Raw genomic sequence first — 20,497 nt, 5'->3', positions numbered from 1 at the left:
AATATCTCATCCTAACCAATACCACGTGCTGGCCACTCGGTGGGGCTACGCATTCTCCCACATGCAAAACGCCATGATTTTTTTTCCGGTCTTAACAGACTGAACTTTATCTATCGGGTCAAATGAACCCCGAATCGTGGTGAGAGCCCCGAGAGACTTATTACGGTGACAGTAATTCAAACTAAATCTCTTTCCAGAATTTTTCAAGGGATACATAAACTTCCAGTATTCCGGAAAAATTTGTCTTCTATTTCCCTTGTCACCCACTCCCCCTGTCGAGTGTTAATCCCACGAGAAAATGGTTTTACCCTATATTTTATTTAAATATTAAATTAAAAATTGCCGACGATAAATTTTCCAGCTGAAAATTATGGAAAATTATGGAATTTGTATTTTTTTTTTGGAGGTTTTCTGTAGCAGGAGAAGGTTTTTGCTTGATTTACAATTTTACAATTATAAAATTCGTGTCGAAAAGTACAGATGAAAAATTTTAGGGGCCAGTGACTAGAAGTAATAGTGAAGAATAAAAAAGTTAATCGACCAAACGGTGAAATATAATGTACATGCCGATGGAGTCGAAGGGCCATCGTAATGTCGCATGGGAAAGCTTTTTGGGTGAATAGAAATAAAGGGGGGTGGCGATCTGGGGAGCCTGAGGGGTAAAAACGGAAAGGAGAGGGAGGGTGGATGCCGGTGCGGGTCCTTTGTTGGGGCGCGTGCCCGTGCACGTGTGCAAGACCAATGCCTACGCATTTCTGTTAGACACCATCCACGGAGAGCTTATGTACACATACACACAGGGCATACCCGTCTCACTCTAAAACCCTAGGAGTTCGTGTCGTAGGTGCCTCTCTATTCAATCTCGAAAAAGGTAATTCTACTCCCCTTCATCATTTTCTCTTTTTATTTTTGCTCCTGATATACATCTCTCTGTCACTCACTGTGTGTCGTCTGTCAAATTGACGCGTCGTACTCGCTTCAGCGTGTCGTTATGCGACCCCCCGCAACACAATGTACTAAATTATACCCGATCGTATGAGAGCCTTATTGCAAATCCCATTGAGAAACGATACCACTGGGATATTTTTTGAGCGCTACGAGCACGTGCGCAAATCGCATTTCTTTATTTTATTTTTTTTATTCGAGGCTTTGCATTTGTGGGGGGTTGAATGGCATGATTTTCGGGGGGAGAGGGGGTTTAATCGTACAAGTCAACAATTTTTTTCTGGAGGTCAATTGTTGATTTATATCGCAGAGGGAATTTGGGAAATGAATGCAGATGAATGCAGAATATTCTGAATTCGAATTTGATCTGAACATTTTTTTAAATACTCGGAGGGTAGTTATGAATGACAATCTGTTTCACTTATGAAAAAAATCACTGTCTTTACCCTCTACGCAAGGGCCGGTTGAAGGCAGATTTTAGGGGGTGAAAATGAATAAATCTTGACAAATTAGCAATTTTTCATCAGCTATTCTCTAACAGATTGAGTAGATTTTTTATCACCGCCAAAACTACATTTTCCCTGTATTTATGTGTCACTCCTTGACGCCATAAAACTACCGAAAAAAACTCTCTTGGATAGGATGAGAGAATACTCAAAGAATTTCGGTGGCGCCGGGACGACAGCCATTGACTCACTCATCCAACGACCTCTGATCCTCCATTTTTTATAACCCCTCGAAGAAAAAAAATTGTATGACTCTTCGCCGGATGGTACCAATGTGCTGGAAACGTGGAAAAAAATGCCTCCAGAAATGCATGGAATGGGTGTAAACACCATTTCAAGATTCCGGTTTGTTGACTTTCTGAAATTCCGCCTGATATCGAACGAGAATTTCTCCTGCATTTTTTGGGGGAAGAGAAAAAAAAAATTCTGATACTTTTTTTCAATGATTTTCCATTTTTTCAGGAAAGGGGGAGGGAGGGAGGGTAGGAGAGAGTCGCGTGGCTGGAGCGTGGCTGTTGTGTCCTTCTTCAACTTGCGCTGAGCACATTGAAGACGAGGACAGGTGTGGCTGTGCCCGGGGAACACGGGGTGTACGGAAAACACGAGGCAGAAGACCAGGAGCTAACGTGCAACAGTGCGAGAGGGACAGATCAAGGTGAATATGAGTTCCAGGGAGATGGAGAGTGAGTCGTGTGCCCTCGTGTGCATGTGATGGAGAAGAGAGTGTATACATGAAACAGCAGCTGCCCCTTTCATACCACTCTATTGGGGTACAGTTAGTGTTTGGAGCTGAATTCAAAAAGTCTCTCTCGCACTCTTTCATAGGCAGATATAGACACCGACAATACCGTAATTGTCGACGACCTTGGAGCGTCAAATAAGTTAAAGGGAAAGCCCATTTGGCAGGCCCAGATTGGGTGGATTTTCCATTTATCAAGTGGGTCTGGAATTTTGACTTTGAATTTTTCGGGAATTTTTTTTCTTCGGGAAGTATCGACTTTCCAACTTGCAGAGGATTTTCCAATTTAGTACTGCACTCGAAATCGAGACCTGACCTCGATCTTCGTCGTCGAAAATTCGAGGTGAGACCGAAACGTGATTTCAGAATTAATTTAATATCGTCTTGTCCCGTCCGTCGAATTTTCGTTAAATCAATGAACTCATTAATCTTAATTGTTTCAGAATGATTAAGCCAGTGTTTACGTTCCACGACATTTCCCTCGATAATTGTATCGAAAAAAAAATCCCCATTAGCCCGTCGTCTCTGTAATTACAGGAACAACATTGTCTTCCGCACTCGGAGGGTTCATTATTTTCAGGGGGTTGAAATGTGCGTAAGTGTCTCGGGCAGTGGTTACGCCCACGGCGGCCGATTTTTTTCGATTTGCCAGTGTTTCTGGTGTATCCAACCGAGTGGTTTTCCCTTTACATGTGCAATATGCACTAACGCACGAGCGCACACGCCAGTGTCGCCCCGTGCGGGGGGATAACGTATGCGGGCAGATGGTTTTTGACCTCCTGTTTTCCCCCTTCGTTACGCTCCCCCAATTTTTATCCACACTCTGGTCCCCTCGAGGGAGCCCCCGGCGTACCCTTCAAAATTTTCTCTCGTATATTTTTTTTTTCCATCATTTCTCTCGCTCCCTCGCACTCTCTGTTTTATTTTATTTCATTTTAACACTGAACAAGTTCCCCACGTGGACCCAAGTGCATTTCTCTTCATTTCTCAATTATTCTCCTCTCGTACACAACCATTTCTCTCCAGTTGCATTTGTGGGCCACCCTCCGCCACTTGTTGTACCTCCAGGCCTCGACCTATCTTTACTCCCTGCAACTGTTCTCCGAATTTTATTTTCAACACGTGGGAAAATAAAAGAGAATCCATTAGAACTTACACCAGAACGATTCTAGAAAGTTCAAATCATCCTGATTTCACTGACTGGTGGTACCCCACACTTTCGAAATTCTTTTTCAAAGAATATAAAAATATACAGATTTTTGTCAATAAGAAAATTCCTCATTTTGAGTAAATCGATTGAAAGAAGTAATAAAAATCCAAAAAACGATTACTGTTCGATTACAAAAAATTATTTTCCTAGGCACAGGTTCCAAGTAGAGGCCATTGAGATTGAATTGCTCATAACCCAGCTCAGTTTCCAGTGAATTTTATTACCGTCACTAAACGCAAACCATCGACCATTTGTGTTCAGTTTTACGTCAACCGAAAAATCTGCATTACTTCATTCCACAAATAACAACCTTCCCCAAGCAGTTGAACTGCATATTCCACTCGCAATTCCCGATTCCACGAATAGAATAAATTACGTAGATCGGTTCACAATTGATAATAATAAAAAAAACCATGATAATAAAGCAAAAATATTTTTAAAAATAGTTTAAAAATTTTTTCACCAGAGAAAGTCCCATCGCCTTTCAATATTAATGAAATTTCCCCTTGGAGAACACACCCCTGAAAATACCAAACGATCCATCACATCGTATGGCAAACACTTGTATGTCTAATACAAAATAATGCTTTGACGAATAAAAATGAAAAATTGCATGAGGGGTCACTCTCCCCCGGGGGAAAAACTCAAAAATTCCTCGAGATACGGCAACCTTGCGCGCGCAGTTGAACGGTGAGTTTTATTCAGGGGTTGAATCCAAGGGAAATAAAAGGTGCGATGGGGTCTGGCATGCGACGATATTTCTTTTGTTCGCAAAAATGGCTACGACCCCGTGTGCCCCGAGCACTCGTTTCAACACATAAAATCCCCCTCTTTATGTATTTTTTTCCCTCTCCACTTTCTCCGTCTCTTCTATTCTCTCTGTTCAATGCACCCGGGCTCGTGCGTCCACGGGGAGGGGTTGAAGGCCCCGGGTACCCCTCGAAATATTTCAAAAAGATCAGAGAAGAGAAACTCACGTACGACAATTCCCGGTGACTCTCAATCGTTCTAAAAATCCCGCGAGTAAAGTGTTTTTTGTTCGCATTATTAAAGTATTCCTCCCCTATCCACGAACACATCCGCGAGTCCTTATTCAGTATCTATTCATCGAGTGTACCCTTTCACCAGAGAAAAGATAAAAAAACGGGAGGAAATAAAATAGCCGAGGGGGATCGGACGAGTCGGTTATTTCAATTTTTATCATTATATACGATCGAATTTTTGTTTCATCAATAATTTCATGGTATGATACCCCGGCATCTCCAACCCCTGCCACGTCAACCAAGCGGTGTCCCTTTGTGGAAGATAATTCAATCGGTCGTAACGAGCCCGAAAATCTCAGCTTATGATGAATGAGGATAATCGGGGCATTCGGGAATTCCTCCTAATTAATGAAAATTTTTTGGTGATTAAAAATGACAACCACTGGGCGACTCGCCCGGGCGAATATGCGAGATGAGTGGAGCTATGCTGGATCACGGTCCAATACTCCAAGTTTTTTTTTTCACTTCATAGTGCCACTGGGTGTGCTTACCCCCCTCGACATACGCTTGGCAGACTCGACATATGCCACCTGAATGCCCGAAAAACCCGGGGGCCCAGCAGTCAGGTTTCTCGATTGAACTGAATATTTCCCCGGCGTATGCGATCTTCTCAGTCTGTTATTTCGAAAATATTTTTTTTTATCCCTGGAACAGTCACTCTTGGTTTTTAGTGTTGATGCAAATTGGGATTATGATTGGGATGCGACGAGGCGAGGCGAGGGCTTTCGTGCTTACGCATTTTGATGAATAGGAGAGTTCCCGTGATCTATCGAGACAAAAACCATAGGGATACGTAGGAAGTGCTACCATTGGCATTTCTAGGGTGCCCGAAAAGAGTTAAAACTAAACTCTTTTGAAATATCCAAATGAAACGTCTAATGTGTCCCAATTTTTTCGAGACTGCGGTATAAAATATAAATAATCCAAGTACGACAACAACAGCGCCTATTCCGTTATTTCCCACCCCCCTTTTCCTCCCCCGTCAGTTTCTCCGAAAAACTCTTAATAATAAATTTTATTATCGGCCGAATGGGTGGCGCAGTGCGTCGAAAAATATTAAACTCCACGAAAGCAATAAATGTACAACAGGACAATTCGACCCGGTCCCCGTGCCACGGGGCCCTTCCGATATTTCTTAAAAAAATTCTCCGTTCTTTGATGGTTCCACCCTCGTCCAGGAGCTCCTTTCATCCCCGCAAAGAAATCATCGGGTTTCCTTTGAGCTCCATTCAAGTTTCCCTCCCCCCCCAGAGGGGTGTGTGTGGAGCGGGGGAAAACGCCAACTATTCGCCGCGTCAGATATGGAGATTTATTTTTCCTTACGATCGGAGATTCCAGCGACGAAAAGAAGAAGAAGAAGAAAAAGAAGAATGAGCATTGTTACAGGATCGATCGTGTCATGCCGATACCCATTTCTCGACGATCCATCTCCTTTTCATCGAATGGCTCTTCTCTATTCCTCGGGTTCGCCCTCTTCTTTTACACGCTACGTCGTTCACGATTTCTTGCGCAACAGCGGTTTGCGGTCGCCGGTAAAATAGACCGGTAAGGGAACAAGATAGGGAGGGGTAGTCCTCAAGACATGGGACGTTGGGATCACGAGACAACGACCTGGAATAATGGGAACGTGAAATAGGAAAATGCGTAAGTTCACTTTACGATACTCGCTTGACTTCACATTTTTTATGGGAGAATATCTCCGGTCTCTTTAGTCGATTTTTTATTCACCCTGCATGGCATCGTAAAATCCGGGTGATACCAGGGGGAAGGGGGTGGACAAGTGTGCAGGGTTATTTGCTCCATGCACGTGTCACTCGATCATTTATTTCAGCTCTCGCGATTTTTTCGGTCGATTTTTCGATAATCTTCGGACGAATGACTCAGGATTTTTCAGTAGTCACCATGACGTTCAGGAGTAACGATGATTTATCAGGTGTGAGCCTGAAAAATTCGAATCTCACGATTGAAAAAAATATATCTGTATATTTAACGGCTCACAGTTAGAGGTAAACATAGTAGAGACATCCCACGGGGCTCCTCACGCTACCGTATTTCAATGGACAACTGTTTGAGTATCGGATTCGGTGGGAGACACATCAGGGGGACATCCGTTTGTTCCCAGAGGAATCCGTCGTTTACATAGCTGTGGACACATATGGATAAAATAAATTTTCAGTGATAAATAAAATTTGAGGAGAGGTGGATGTCCTGCGATGGAAATACAAAATTAATCCAAAATTGTTTGACAGTTGAGGGAGAAATTCTCAGAGTAATTTTTCCCGGAGTTCACTCCATTCGTTGTTTAAAATAAAATTAAACTAAAAAACCGAACATCTTGTAATGATGATGTCACCCTATTCACCAGTGACCAATCCCTCCAATTTTTTAACGACCTCGGGATGTGCTGCAGCCTTGACGCGGCTTTCACCTGTTTTTCCACGAATGTTTTTGCCGATGATATGAGTCGACCTGGAGGAGGTGGAGATGTTGCTCGGTGCGGCACGCGTCCGAGCAGTTTCTGATCAAAAACACTGTGTGTATACGCGAAGACGAGCGCCAGCTCGAGGGGGGGGAAAGGTGGAAAATAAAAAGGGGGGTTAGGCGTGCGGCTGCTCCTTGAGGGCTGGAGAGTGGGGAGACAGGTGCATCGCACCGCCAATTATATTTCGGATGGATAAAAAACGAGCGGCGTGTACCGAAACAGAGAAAAGAGAGTTTTATGCGTAGAGTTGTTGATTTTTTTTTTTGGAACACGTGTGTAACTAACGCAATTCATGTTGCGTTTTTCTGGGGGCTTTGAGATAATCCCGAAGGGGGAGAAATATTCGATAACAATTGTCGCAATTGTTGACGAACATAACGCGATTCGTAATTCTTATTCGACTTTTGTTCTCAGTTGAGGATCAGACAACTTTGGGAAATTTTTATTAAACTATTTCTAAAATTATGTTGCTCGATTCAGTTGGGAATTTACAGCTTTTTCCAAGTGAAAGTGGCAACTCGGGCGAACCCAATTAAATTGAAAATAAACCTCTCGCATTGATGTTTAAATGAGTACATTCGAGGTGGTGATGTCCACGTGAGAGGATATATCTTTTTAATTCATGTAGATGTTTTGCAACTCCCCAAAATGTAACAAATTGCAGTTGGAGGGAGTGGAGAGCCCCTTTATCCTAAAAAGAAAGTTTAATCTTCATACGGAATAATTTATATTCATAACAATTAAATTTTGAGGATAAAAATATTCCAGTATGCCCTGGTTCGATTCAATTCGAGCTGTAACTTTTGCTCACTCAATCGTGAATAATAATGTTCTGTCTTAATTGCCGTCGTGTATTTTTTTCTCTTTATTACGTGAAAGCGAGTGCGATGAAAAATTGAAGGCGATTTGCATGATGACATGATGTAGAGATAGCGACGATGTAGATTCTGGTCCTTGTTTCGTCCCGAATTGGTACATGAAAATTTTCGAAACTTCCGGAGTCTTCATTATCGGCCGAAGATCGCGCGAATGTTTCTCTTTAATTATCCGTAAAAAATTATGTTGCCCAAGAAATTATGAACTTTTCATCCCACGTTTCACATTCACCTCCCAACATTATTAGTTGCATGGAATTATTCTAAAGTATTTCAATTGTCTTCGGTGATAAAATTCGTTAATGATTTTAACAAACGTTGAGATGAGAAAAGTTGATATTTTTTCCGATCGAAGGGCCGAGTACAACAAACGAACGGGTTAGGAGTGGCGTGCGAACAGCAGGTGCACGACCTCTTCATGAGTCTGAGGATGAGAATTCACCGATCAAATTCTCCTCTGGTCTTCTATCGGTTTTTGGGGTGGAGATTTGGTGCTTCTTCATCGTCCCCCAGTTACTCGGGCAAACGGCCCCGTCTCATCCCATTCACTTCCGAATTTCGTTCTAATTGAGGGTTTTGACGGCGAGGGGAGGGTAAGAAATACACGATCGGGAGCGAGTTATTGACGATGCACACCGGCTTTCGGGTATTCGCCATCGATACTAACAATTTTTCGTCGTTTCGCCGATACGCAGTTATTGAATTAATCGATGGAGCAATATTAAAATGAATGACTTCAATCAGGAAAATTCAGGGTTTGAACTTCCAGGAAAAAAATTATTGAATTCCGCGAGCAATTTAATTGACAGAATATTAATTCCCAGTGCGTACGCGTAGAAACCCTCATTAACAATTATTCATGTTCACTTCACCGGAACGAAATACACTCCAATTTAGATTGAAAAATTAATGTTCATTTTTTCAGTCTGAGATACCCAACGAGACTCTGAATTAAAAATGAGTCTCGTCCTTCTTTAATCGTTGAAAATCGTCGAATGAATTTTCTCGCAAAAACTGAAGTGAAAACTTCCCGCAGAAACTAAAATTATATTATTTTTACATCTGCGTGTCTTCATATCCGTTAAAACTCAAAGTATGATCGCATTTACCTCTCCCCTCGATCCACTGGCGTGCCCATAACTCATTAGTCCACTATCGGCACTTGATCGGCATTCAGTTTGGCGCGTGCGCGTATATGAACAATTTTATATATTAGTATATGTGAGTAACCTGTGGACACCTTGCCCATCGCACCGACACCGACAGGTGCAACGACACAACGTGTCCCACTTCCTTAGCTGGACACTGGCATCTTACCGTCTTTATCCATCACCTTCGAGTCCCTGAGAGATACCTTGACGAGTTGCATACGATAACGAGAGTTGAGGGACACAAGGGGATGGCACGTGGCACGAAAATGGTTTTGTCTTATCTCAACGGGGAGATTTAAGAAAAAAAAGATGTCACAGGGAGTTATGACTCCTTTCTCTTTTAAAGGAGTCGATTTTAACAGTTTCACCACCACAAAGCAATTGCGAGATTACTGATAAAATAATTAATTCATTAATTTACAATGCCCCGCCCTGACAGTCGTTATTCCATCCTGCAAAGGCATTGGGAGATGGAAATTAACGTTTTCTTAACGGTGGGGATGAGAAGTTGAGGGTGATGATATCAGATCAACTGGGGAAAACTAGGAAGACGTTTTCAAATTTTTTTGGATGTGATGGAATGCCTCATTTGAATTAACCGAATACAATTATCATTCACATTGAATAATTTTTTTATTCTAAATATGAACAGATGTTCCGTTACTGAAAGACAAAGAAGACCTGTCTTCAGAGATCCGAACATTTGCCCGCAATTGTTGAAATTAATTTTACAAAATTAATAGAGTTGTGGTGGACTCGAGTACTGAGGCGTGAAAAATGACACACATCTAAGAACCTTGTAAACCTTGTAAATTTCAATTAAAACTTGCGGATCGTGACTCACGAATGGCTCCACAACCAACAAATAAAATAATTAATACTTCAATTTATGTAATTGCCCTCCCCCTAGCTAATTATTTGATCCTAAAAATAATTTCATGAAGAAAAATGTGTTTCGTTAACGACAAACGCAGAATCGAGTCAGATAAAATCAGCTGGATCAGCGCAAATTTGGAAGCCATTTGGTTCCCGATGTTTTACGACTGAAATTGTCACCGAAAAAATTAAGGGCCGAAAAATTAAGGTAATGGATATTCACAGGGCACATACACACGGCGCCTCGATTTTGATCACTCGTTTTTCCATCTCCTCGCGAGATATCCGGACGATTAAACCAGGCGGCAAGATCTATCGTTTTCTCGATTCAAGAGGACAGGAGAATGACGTGTGAACGCTTGAACCGTATTATATGCTCCTCCCAGTTATATTTCTTTACCTCTCACTGTCGGGGGAATGGTCGCATTCGGCCATGTACTCGGGTGAATTCAAAAAGTATTTCAATTTAATTTAATTACTGATGGTGAGTTAATTAAAATCTTGGGTAATTAGTTTTTCGCGGTTGAATGACGGTGGTTAACACGCACAAGAGGATATCGTATGTTTTCTTGATGTTTGCAGGGAAAATAAATGGACAAAAAAATATTTTTGACAAATATTCAATTACTTTAGAAAACCATTTATTCATTCTCTATTACAATCCCTTAATCATTAGTATTTACTTACCAAAACCAATATTTCTCTCAAGTAATTAGCCAAATTATATTTTCCTCACTCATTTTATTCTTTTCAAAGTACAAATTTCAAGACCAAAAGAACCTCCAGGTTTGAAATCAAAGTTTCTAATCTTTAACATTTTTTAGAATAATTAATTTCCCTTTTTATCGTCGCATTGCATCAAAGAAATAAACAGAATTGCCCGAGTGGACGTAGAGAGGAGATGAGTAGTTGTGTAGCGAGTAACACGACGGGAAAACATTGTAACCTGCGATTGGAGTCTGCTGGGCATTATTACCGAGTATGTGCTCCGCAACTCGTTAACGTACATTCGGTGTTGAGTTAAAAACCGAGAGGAGAATTTTGCCGGTGCAAAACGCCTCCGATAACACCGAGGCGATTAATGTGGAGTGGATACTCTCTGGAGGATCGATTGTAACCGATAAAAATTCTCCCTGCGACACTCAATTATTTATGGCTTCCCAACGTCTCCCCCGTTTGTTTCGTATTACCTCAGTTTCGTGTTTCTTGTTTTTACCAGTCCCTCGCTGGGTAATTAGTTTAAACGTAGGCGGGATAACAAATTGCCCTTTCCTACATCTTCATCTTATCGCTGACGGTCTTTGATCAGAAGGCATTCCAAATTGTATGGGTTATTGCGGTGATACACGACGAAGTATTATAAATACCGAATGTGTATCTTACCGATCGCATTCTAAAACAGAAAAATCAATTTTGTTAAAGAATTATCATGCAGTTCTCATTAAAATCAATTCCTGGGATTTTTAGGTGAAAAAAATATTGAAAAACTGATAGCATTTCCAATAAATATTTCATGACATTTTCATGTGAATTGTTCTTCACCTAGAGTGCTCATTCACAAATTTTTCCACCATAAAAGCCTATTTTTTGTTTCAACTCTAAATATAAAGCCATCAAAACCCATTCAAATTACCATTCACATTTAATATCCCACAAAAAGTAGGAAAAAAAAAATCGGCAAAAAAAAGGAAAGAAATCAAAGGGAACGTAAAGTAGCTTGATTTTATGACTTTATAATTTCATAAAAAGCTCCGGGTAACACAGCGCCGCTCGGTCGTAACGCTCGTCGTTACCAGCCCGGATCGTTGTCGCTTCTTCTCTTTACGATTTCACATCCTCACCGAGTGAAAGAGTTTTCAACTAAAAGTCAACAGAAAGAACAAAAATCAGCCGAGATACATGAAACGAACGAGAGCAGCGAGTTAAAAGCCAGCGAATGAAGGGACAAACTGAGCAAAAAATAGCAGTATAAAAAAATTATTGAGAAATAAATGGGATCATAAAAAAGAGGAATATGGGAATTTTCTCAGAACTTCCTGCCACCCATTCCCCAATGTCGGGCCGATATTTTCAATCATTTTCCTTACCCTTTCCTCTAGTTTCAATATGTAGAATCACATTAGAAGTCACCGAGATCGCAATTTTTTGTCAGATTGTCCCTCTCCTTCTCTCCAGAAGTTATGATCGGCCCTGGCCTCCAGCCTCAGAGCCATCTGAATACGATATTGATAGCAAATAGTAATTACTCTGAAGCTGGAGGGGACAATCAACTGGGAAGCCACCCTGGGAGCGCGTGGCGACCGGTTTCCCAAAAATAATATTCTCATCCCAAGTACAGGAGATAGTTGCTCGTACCTTACGATTTTACAGCTCCATCGTTTTGAATTTTACGTCTCCACCGGCGGCTACTCTCTTGATCCCTTTATGCTCCGGATGATCCTCCCCCCATCGCCGCCAATTTTTTATTCTTTCCGCCAAACTTTCGGTTTATTTTTTTCTCCTGAAAGGGAGAAGAAAAAATCACGATAACGAAGAGATTGCTCTCAGCCCCGTTACTCCACGTATTTTTCCCAAAAGTGTGGGCAGATTATTAATTTTAATTTCCAGACTCAAACTTATGATGGTTCGCCGACTAAAATTACGCCGAAGCTTCAAAAGTTTTAAATTAATAAATATAGTTTATGGAATTACACATCGCAGGCGCGATTTCCTATTATTTCCCCGGTTCTCCAGAATTCTGAAGAGAAAAAAAAATGTTTTCACTCGCTCTGTCTTGTTTGTCAGCGAAGTAAAAATTATACAGTAAAAAAATATATTTATCGTGTTAACGACGTGGTTGACTGTTGTTTGATGATGGAAAATGCAATTTCGAGAGTAGCCCACTTTGGAGATAAAACAAGTGCGTGTGTTTGTACCTCGTTTAATTCAGCTGTAAAGAGTGAGAAAAAAATCGACGGAGATGATGACCTCGAGTTACCTGTGTGTGTTGCACGTTGAGAATGAAATGGGCGAGAGATTAATCGAGCGGTGCTTGATTACGACGTTTCGGCGGCGTCTGACCATCTCCACTGGTCATTTTATTTCTCCCTAATTGAGTTACACTCGTGATCACTCCTCTTCGGGCCTCGTTTTCATCTCGAGTCCCTTTGGAATTACCTAATCGATTATTAAACTCGGGACAGTGGACTGTATACGAAATAACTTCATTAGCCGGGGACTTTCGGTGGTCGGATAAATACGCATTCATTTTTTTTTAGTGCTCGAGAACTGGGATTTATTGGCATTTGAGGGCATGTAGTCCAGCGATCTAATTGGGAGGTTTCATTCAGATTTAACGGAAGTTCCGAGAAGTCACGGGCGAGGGCTCTCACTGCGGAGAGATACCCCAGTCGGTAAATCCCGGTTGAATTTATTTGTAAATTTTATTCTCTTGGAATACTCGATAATTTTCACTGTACGAGTTATCTCGATATCTAAGAGCGATGGTATGATATAAGTGATGGTATAAGTTCGGGAAAAATTCACGTTTAACTTGATAAAATTTCCTGTGTCGATTTTTCTTAGAAATTTCTCTCCGTGTCCCTACGCCCTTTCACAATCGAGGAGCGAATTCGATTTCGAAATTTTTTACTGAATTATCCTCCGTATAAATTACTGCCTCTTGTCCCTTGTTCAGATCCACGTAAAAGTTGATTTATCAATTCCTTTATTCCTCCCCCTCGGTCGTCCCACCCCCTCAGCAACGAGCAATTTTGATATTTTTTACAACCCAAACATAATACGAGTTATAACAGTAGGTGAGACTAAAAGAACGTCTGAAGACGAATCCGTTGTCAAATTGTCCAACAGCGGGGTGTTATTATCAAGATCGCGTTACTTCGGTAGATGGCATCTACCCCCACGGAGAGAATACAAGACACAGCAAAACTTATCGTTTGAAAAAATCATCTTGTTTCGTTTTTACGTTTGTACGATGCACTAACCCCTCTCGGATATACCGGGACGTCTCGATGGAGCGTGTGTCACGAGCTCCTTTGTCGAGATGATGAATCCACGTGGGGGGAAATGTTACTCTGTGAAAATCCAAGGATCCGAGGGATTCTAAACTGACGGGTTCTATTTTAGGTCTTTCCCGGCGTACGGGGATTAATTCGTCCGTAGCGATGGGAGAATGAAAGACCCGGGGATGAGGTGGAGAGAAAAATCACGGAAAATCATAATAAAATGGGGAATTTTTTATTTTATTTCAGGGATTAGCTTAAAAAAAAGGGGAGAAATGCTTTTTCTTTCGAGTTGCAGACTGATGGTTGGCTGTGGTGGACTAAATACGACATCAAAACTTCTTCAAATGTCTTCAAAGACTGACAAGATTGAATAATTTATTTTTAAAAAATATATCGTTGCTTATTAATTAGTGAAATAGATCGATTTGATGTCATTATCGCCAGTTTTTCGTTCCATGGTATCTTCCTTGGTACTTGATATTAGTCATTATCTTTCCTCAGGGGGTTGACGGGATAAAAATGGATTAAGTATTTTCCCGTTTATTGTAGGTGGAATTTTTCCACGTACATTGTGGCGCGGACTCATCAAAACTCTTCCTTTCCTCAGCGAGAGGTGTATCATTATGGACTCGCGTGCGCTGCCCCCGGTCATTCTCATCTCGTCTGAGGTACATGAGGAGGAGGTGGAGGTGGCCCGATGTGTGTGAGCTGGACCGATACACATACTGCATGGCTACGTGTGTGTGCATGAGCTGAGGCACGTTCTTCGTCTTCTTTATTTTGCTTGATTTTTTTTTCATATCTCGTGATTTTTTTTTTCCTCGTGTTTTTCGGGACAGGCCCTTACACACGTCTGGGGGACAAGTGTTGGGATCTGTTGGATTGTTCGGGTACTTAAAAACAGAGAATTTTTCATTTGATAAGGGAAATTGGAAGAGGGAGTCTTTAATTGTGAGTAGTTACTCAAGGGGGGAATGTTTTTCTGTTTTTGAGATAATGGGAATTCCTCAGAACCTGGGGCTTATAATCTACGGATTTTCATTCGGAAGATTCGTCGGGAGCCTTTTTGATTTGAAGTACCATTTATTGAATTGAATTTAAAAAATTATTGGGCTGAAAAAAATATATTTCAACTGCGAGAGACATATCATATAATTGGATTTTTTTGTGAACGAAATTCTTCTGGTAAAAAGGGGGAATTTTTGGTGGAAAGAATTTGTATAAAAAAAATTCTCGGTACTGCAATATCCTCAGACAACAAAAAAATTGTTATACTCACTCCAAGGTTTCTATATTACCTCAAATTGATTCCCGAACATTTTTTTTCCGCATTTCACCGGAAATCCCGCAGTTTGATCAGAATCGCCTGATCCCTTTACCTGTCAGCTTTTCCCCCCCAAAAAAAACTCCGCAATTTGCGACCCAATTCCATCAAAAGTCGAGCGCATACCTTCCGATAATTCAGATAGAAGGAATCTCGAACAAAAAAATTTTAAGGGAAGTGTCACAATGAAAACTGGGAGATTACAGCGTCAAATGTGAAGATAGCTCTTCTGAGGGAGATTACAACTACTTTTCCACCTTCCAGGCTTTTCACCCACCATTGTTACTCATCCTCTGTTCCTTTTGGCTTTCACTCACCCGTTCACGGATGAAACATCAGCAATCCGCGATTATCGTGACACCTTTTGGATGGCCTACGAGGTGAGTCCTTTATTCCCCTTCTCAACAGGTTCCACATGTGCTCAAGAAGTTGTATTCAAGTCTTCCACAAAAACCCCCGGGAATATTCCCAGAAATGACTAAAAGTCATCTAGACCGAGAGAAAAAAGTGAACGAAGGGTACCAGAAAATTACACGTTTTGTTAAACAAAAAAATTGAAAGTGGAATTTTTTAATTTGCGACTTTGCTAGTGGTAAAACGCGATAAATTGCCTAAAAGGGACTGTTTCATCTCATCTCTCATTGACAGCTCATGACAAGATGTTCTGGAATTTCAGTAGAATTGTTCCGAAAATGTCAGACACACATTTTAAACTCTCCAGCAGCATAACCATTTGGCAAAATTATCAAAAAATCTCAATTCAAATGACGTCGATGTTCTCTACCCCCAGATAAATAACTCGAGATAAACTTTTAACCGAGGGAACAGGTTGAGCGAAAGAGGAGCGTTAAAAAAAATACTGCTGAAGTTGTAAGAGAATGAGGAGGCAGTTAGAAATGTTGGAGCTGTACATCACCACATGTGCAGTAGCCCCTGGCAATGGATGCTGGTGGGAGTACTGATGGGATATGGGTGGCACGGTGGGAACCTGGCAACTCGAGATGTTGCACTTGGAAGCACCAGAAGTAACCGAAGACTCTCTTCCTCCTTCTTTCACACCGGAATGACCAGGGCACCCAGGGGACGGTGGGGGCAATATGGGGGAATGCATTTGCCTCGACGTTGGGCTGAAAAAATAAAACAACACGTGATGAGGACAGTTATATACTGTTGGATGAGGAAGAGAGATGGGGAGAGAAAGTGTCTTGAGATATGTTGAGCTGGTTGAGGGAGAGTTGAGGAGGTGCACACGTCGGTCGCGTGGCAATATCACGTTGGCGCATGCGCTCTGGGCACGCGATTCATCCGTGCAAATATTGTAGGTATTATTAATGAGCGATTGAACCTGGGGAAAGTTCAAATTTTGCGTTTCGCGTTTTCCGTGACTTTCAAGACTCCCATGAAGATTTTTTTTGCAGGAAAAAATTCCAAAATTCAATTCAAAATTTCAATCAAGATATTTCTCGTGTATTTTATTCCCCCAGCTCTCGCAGTCGGACCCTTTTCTCTCGTTAAATCGACTCTTGTAAGTGTACTCGAAATTAGGGACCCCCGCGACGTTCGCGATTGTCCATTTGTCGAAGGTTTTCCAATGAAAAATTAAATAAGTTTACGCCTGAATTGTTAACCACCGGGAGTCGTCCGCAGGACCCCAAAATAATAAAAAATCTCCCTCGAATTAGCGAAGTGAACCGACGTAATGCCCCATACTTGGTGCTGGTGAATCCAGTGTTTTGAAACGAGTCGGTGGCGTGCATTAATGCAGCCCATCGTACGTGAGTACCCCAGGAACGGTATCGAGTGTACTACGTACAATCGTAACACTAACGTACAGTACAATCACTCGAGTATAAAAATCCACGTGACGACAAAACGCACATCGGAGAGATCTCGTTTGGAATTGGTTCACTCGGCTTTTTTTTTGCTCCAGCTGGGTTATAACCAATAATCGATAAATGGCAAATTAAAAAACATTCAAGAGTCGACGGCTGAGAATGAGGAGAAAACAGGACGGGTAATTGCGATTTACCGGGGAAAAAAACCGGGAGGGCCTCGCCATGGGTGATATTGAAATGAGGATAAAACAAATTAATGGAGCCTGTTGACATTATTACTTAAACGTCGATGAATTGGTAATTAGTTGCGCATCGTAATTACTTTGCTGCTGTATTTCCCATTATGTACATGAAAAAAATTACAATGAAAGATCGGCCGGGAGATGGACCTGGGGAGCACAGAGAGAAATATTCGATAAAAATTACGATTCCTTCAGTAATTCCGGAGTGAAATCTAATTAACGAAAATTCTGCGGAGTCGAACTTAACTTAACTTAACTTAACTTAACTAATAACTGTAAAATCCCAAAATCTTTTTCACTCAATGTAACACATCCTGAAAATCCCCATACGCAGCCGGAATCATTAGCTCTTAGCGTCTCGTGTCGGCCCAAAAAGCCAGAGCAACAAATCCAAAAAACCCAACAGTTCCAATTCCCCCAATCTCCCCCATAAAGTCCCTTCTTTCCCCAACTCCCGCGGCCCCAATCGCATCACCTTAACGACCTAACGGATTTGCAAAAATCAATTCGCTCCGACTGTATTCCCCGAAATTGCCAAAAAAATTGTATCGCAGATTCATTCAAATTTCGAAGGGGCCGAAAAATGGATTGTAACGAGCAATTTAGTGGAATACAACTCCTCCTGTTATTTGGTCGATGGGGTGAGACCGAGGAGGATTGGAAACCAGCAGCGGAGGTTTTATCGTACTTCTCCACTACTGGTACCTCATTCCCGTGGCCCAACGGGGAGACGCGGCGTGCGTATAATATACCCAGGAGCAGGAGAGAGTTCCCTATGTTTTCTCGTGGAAGCCAAAGGGCTCGTTATACACGCTTCGCGGCATTGTTTACGGGTATATTCAGTGTAACAAGGACAGGGCGATGTTGCCTCCACCAGCGGCAACGGAGACGCCAAAATTTCGAGTAAGAAAATGAGGCATATGATGATGTGAAGAAGTTGGTGGATAAAAAAAAGGGGGGAGAGGGAGGAAGGGGGGAGGGGAAGGGAGAGGAGAAATGAAAGAGTTAAATGGATGGAAGGGAATTGGAATAAAAAAAAAATGGAGGAATGAAAGAGGAGACGGTTGCTCGACTTTTGGAGCACGATTGGGACCAAGAAAACGATGGGGTTTGTAGGTTCCTGGGCCATGGGGCCACTGGGGGGCCCCTCTTCTTTTCTTCGTTTTCAACCTTCTCGCGAGCGCTGTATACGCACACGCACTTGGTTTTTAATTTGAAACTGGGTCCACATTTGGCCCGCAACTCGGTTTACACACTTATTTTGGGGAGGTGTTTTTTTTTTTTTTTTTTGGTGAACGTGCAAGTATACACTCTCGTTTTTCTCACCGGTGAAGAAAAGAACCTTTGTGAGGTACCGGTAACGTAGTACCCCCACCTTTTTCCACGATGAACGCGGGAGAGATGGGATACGCACGATTCACAATTCGCGACACCCGGGGATGAGTAAACGGAATGTAACGGGATGGGTTTTTTTTTTATGTGGATGGTCAATGAGGTGTATTTATGGCTGGGATTTCGGACGGGGAAATGTTCTGCGTGCAGAGGTGGGGTTTATTTTGGAGTTATTGAAGGAGAGAGGTTCTTTGGAAAAATTGGCGATCGTGAATTAGAGAGAATTTTTAAAAAATAAAAGGACTGAAGTTGAGTTATGAAGAAGTTCGATACATTGTATCGTTAGAATGTTAATAGCTCGCGCGAAACGATAATAGCGATAGATATGGACTATCGGTAATTGGTTCGTATAATGGCGCAGCTCCTGGGGTGCGATGTGAGGGAAATTCTGGAGTCACACTTGGTCAAGACAGACGACTCCTCGATTGACATATTGACGTTAAAAATGAGCGGCATTCATCAGCTTTTATTAATTTTGGTGGTGGGTGGAGTGAGTTGTTCTCCGGACGACTGCACGGTCAGTCAAGAATGGCGGGACGCTAAAGAAGAATGTCAAAAGGAGAGTAAGTATCGTTGATACCGCTATTGTTACGGTATTTATTTATTTTATTTTAAATTTGGAATGCAGTGGATATGGACGATGAATGCTTTTGGCGGTGCACGCATGACGAAATCCACGTGGTGAGTGCAAAATATATATCAGCAAAAAAATTACGTTTGTGTAGATATATTTTTTTAATTTTTTAATGGAATACATTTCAGTTGAATGACGCTGGAGAACTTTCGGAGGATATAATCCGCAACGTTTTCCGAAAATTGGTTGACGGAGCGCCATTGCAGGAAGCTTTAGACAAAGCAGCCTCTCGTTGCTTCTCAGAAAGTAAATTTTTCGAAAAAAAACAGATTTTATAATTTTTCCGCGCCATTTCGTACTGACGCCCAAAAAATCGCGCATAATTTGCTTTGCAGTTGGTGATGAGGTGAAAGGATGCGACCAATCGGCGATGTTTCACAAGTGCCTTTGGAAGGACCAGGACTATGTGCAAGCAGCTAAGGATGCAAACCACTGTATCGAGATCGTTTAATTATGACAAATGATTTATCGTAGATCCGCGAAATGCTTGATACGTTAATCGCGGCATCAGTTTTTACGAACATAAAATTCTTCATAAACGGAAAATACTTTGTATTTTTTATGACTCTTTTGCAAGTACTGTCCCCTTGACGAAGTGGCAATAATTGCTTCCACCTCAGCGATAGTGATAAGGAACCCGACCGAGGAAAATGGCAAGCGCGATATAAAATAGGCATCTCATCATGCGTCATTCAACAATATTTTCCAAATTTCCTAGCAGTACTCGGAAAAAAAATCTCAATTAATTTCGAGTGCCAGTGCACGACTGTAAATCCACGAAACATAAACCCATTAATGCAAATCGACGTCATCAGACCTCCCCCCGAAACATCTTCTCTTTTCAATTAAACAATCGCCCACTCCCAGTAAACATGTCCTCGAATAAACTTCGATAATTAATCCATAAATTCAACACGATTTTCCATGCCATTAAACCTCACCCCAAACTTACCTCCAAATTGAGAATAAACTTGTGTCTCGGTTAAGCCGTGCAAAATAAGATATCTCAAATCTTTTTTGCGATTTTCTTTTTATTACGAGTGAAAGATACCGACAGAGTACTCATTTACGTTTATAACGGCGTGGAATTAATGCAAAACCACGATGATAAGGAGGCTCGAGTAACGCTGATTATCTATCCCCTTTCGGATAGTAAAAAAAAAATGTGGAGTGCACGCGATATTGGCGAGGGCCAATAAAAAAAATCACTGGACCACACGGTTGCATCCCACAGGGTTT

General features: G+C 41.6%; 2 protein-coding genes across 12 annotated transcripts in view; one reads left to right on the top strand and one right to left on the bottom strand.

The window, feature by feature from the left end:
- Positions 1-10,512: 10,512 nt before the first annotated feature.
- LOC135168740 (uncharacterized) overlaps positions 10,513-20,497 on the bottom strand; it is a 98,559-nt gene continuing 88,574 nt past the window's right edge. The window contains exons 6-9 of one of the 11 annotated variants that reach the window (XM_064133219.1): positions 16,072-16,282; positions 15,473-15,644; positions 12,183-14,705; positions 10,513-11,687 (exon numbers count right to left, since the gene is read on the bottom strand). In XM_064133219.1, the coding sequence (XP_063989289.1) occupies positions 15,591-15,644; positions 16,072-16,282 (265 nt within the window). In that variant the 3' untranslated portion in view covers positions 10,513-11,687; positions 12,183-14,705; positions 15,473-15,590. Of the gene's footprint in view, positions 11,688-12,182; positions 16,283-20,497 lie in introns of all 11 variants that reach the window. The other 10 variants (XM_064133220.1, XM_064133221.1, XM_064133218.1 and 7 more) reach the window with 10 other exon arrangements.
- LOC135168742 (uncharacterized) lies at positions 18,079-19,804 on the top strand. The gene is made up of 5 exons (XM_064133227.1): positions 18,079-18,135; positions 18,986-19,187; positions 19,253-19,305; positions 19,387-19,504; positions 19,594-19,804. The coding sequence occupies exons 1-5, from the start codon at positions 18,094-18,096 to the stop codon at positions 19,707-19,709; spliced, it is 531 nt and encodes a 176-aa protein (XP_063989297.1). The 5' UTR covers positions 18,079-18,093; the 3' UTR covers positions 19,710-19,804.

Source organism: Diachasmimorpha longicaudata, chromosome 13, assembly GCF_034640455.1.
Source record: "Diachasmimorpha longicaudata isolate KC_UGA_2023 chromosome 13, iyDiaLong2, whole genome shotgun sequence".
NCBI classification, from domain to species: domain Eukaryota; kingdom Metazoa; phylum Arthropoda; class Insecta; order Hymenoptera; family Braconidae; genus Diachasmimorpha; species Diachasmimorpha longicaudata.
The sequence above is the reverse complement of the archived record's forward strand: the minus strand, read 5'-3'. Positions and strand labels throughout refer to the sequence as shown.

Excerpts from the sequence above, each read along its gene's own strand:
- LOC135168742 (XM_064133227.1), top strand. The coding sequence starts at position 18,094 with ATGTTGCCTCCACCAGCGGCAACGGAGACGCCAAAATTTCGA. Across the intron at positions 18,136-18,985 it reads CGGAGACGCCAAAATTTCGA|CTCCTGGGGTGCGATGTGAG; the intron begins GTAAGAAAATGA and ends ATAATGGCGCAG. Across the intron at positions 19,306-19,386 it reads CGCATGACGAAATCCACGTG|TTGAATGACGCTGGAGAACT; the intron begins GTGAGTGCAAAA and ends AATACATTTCAG.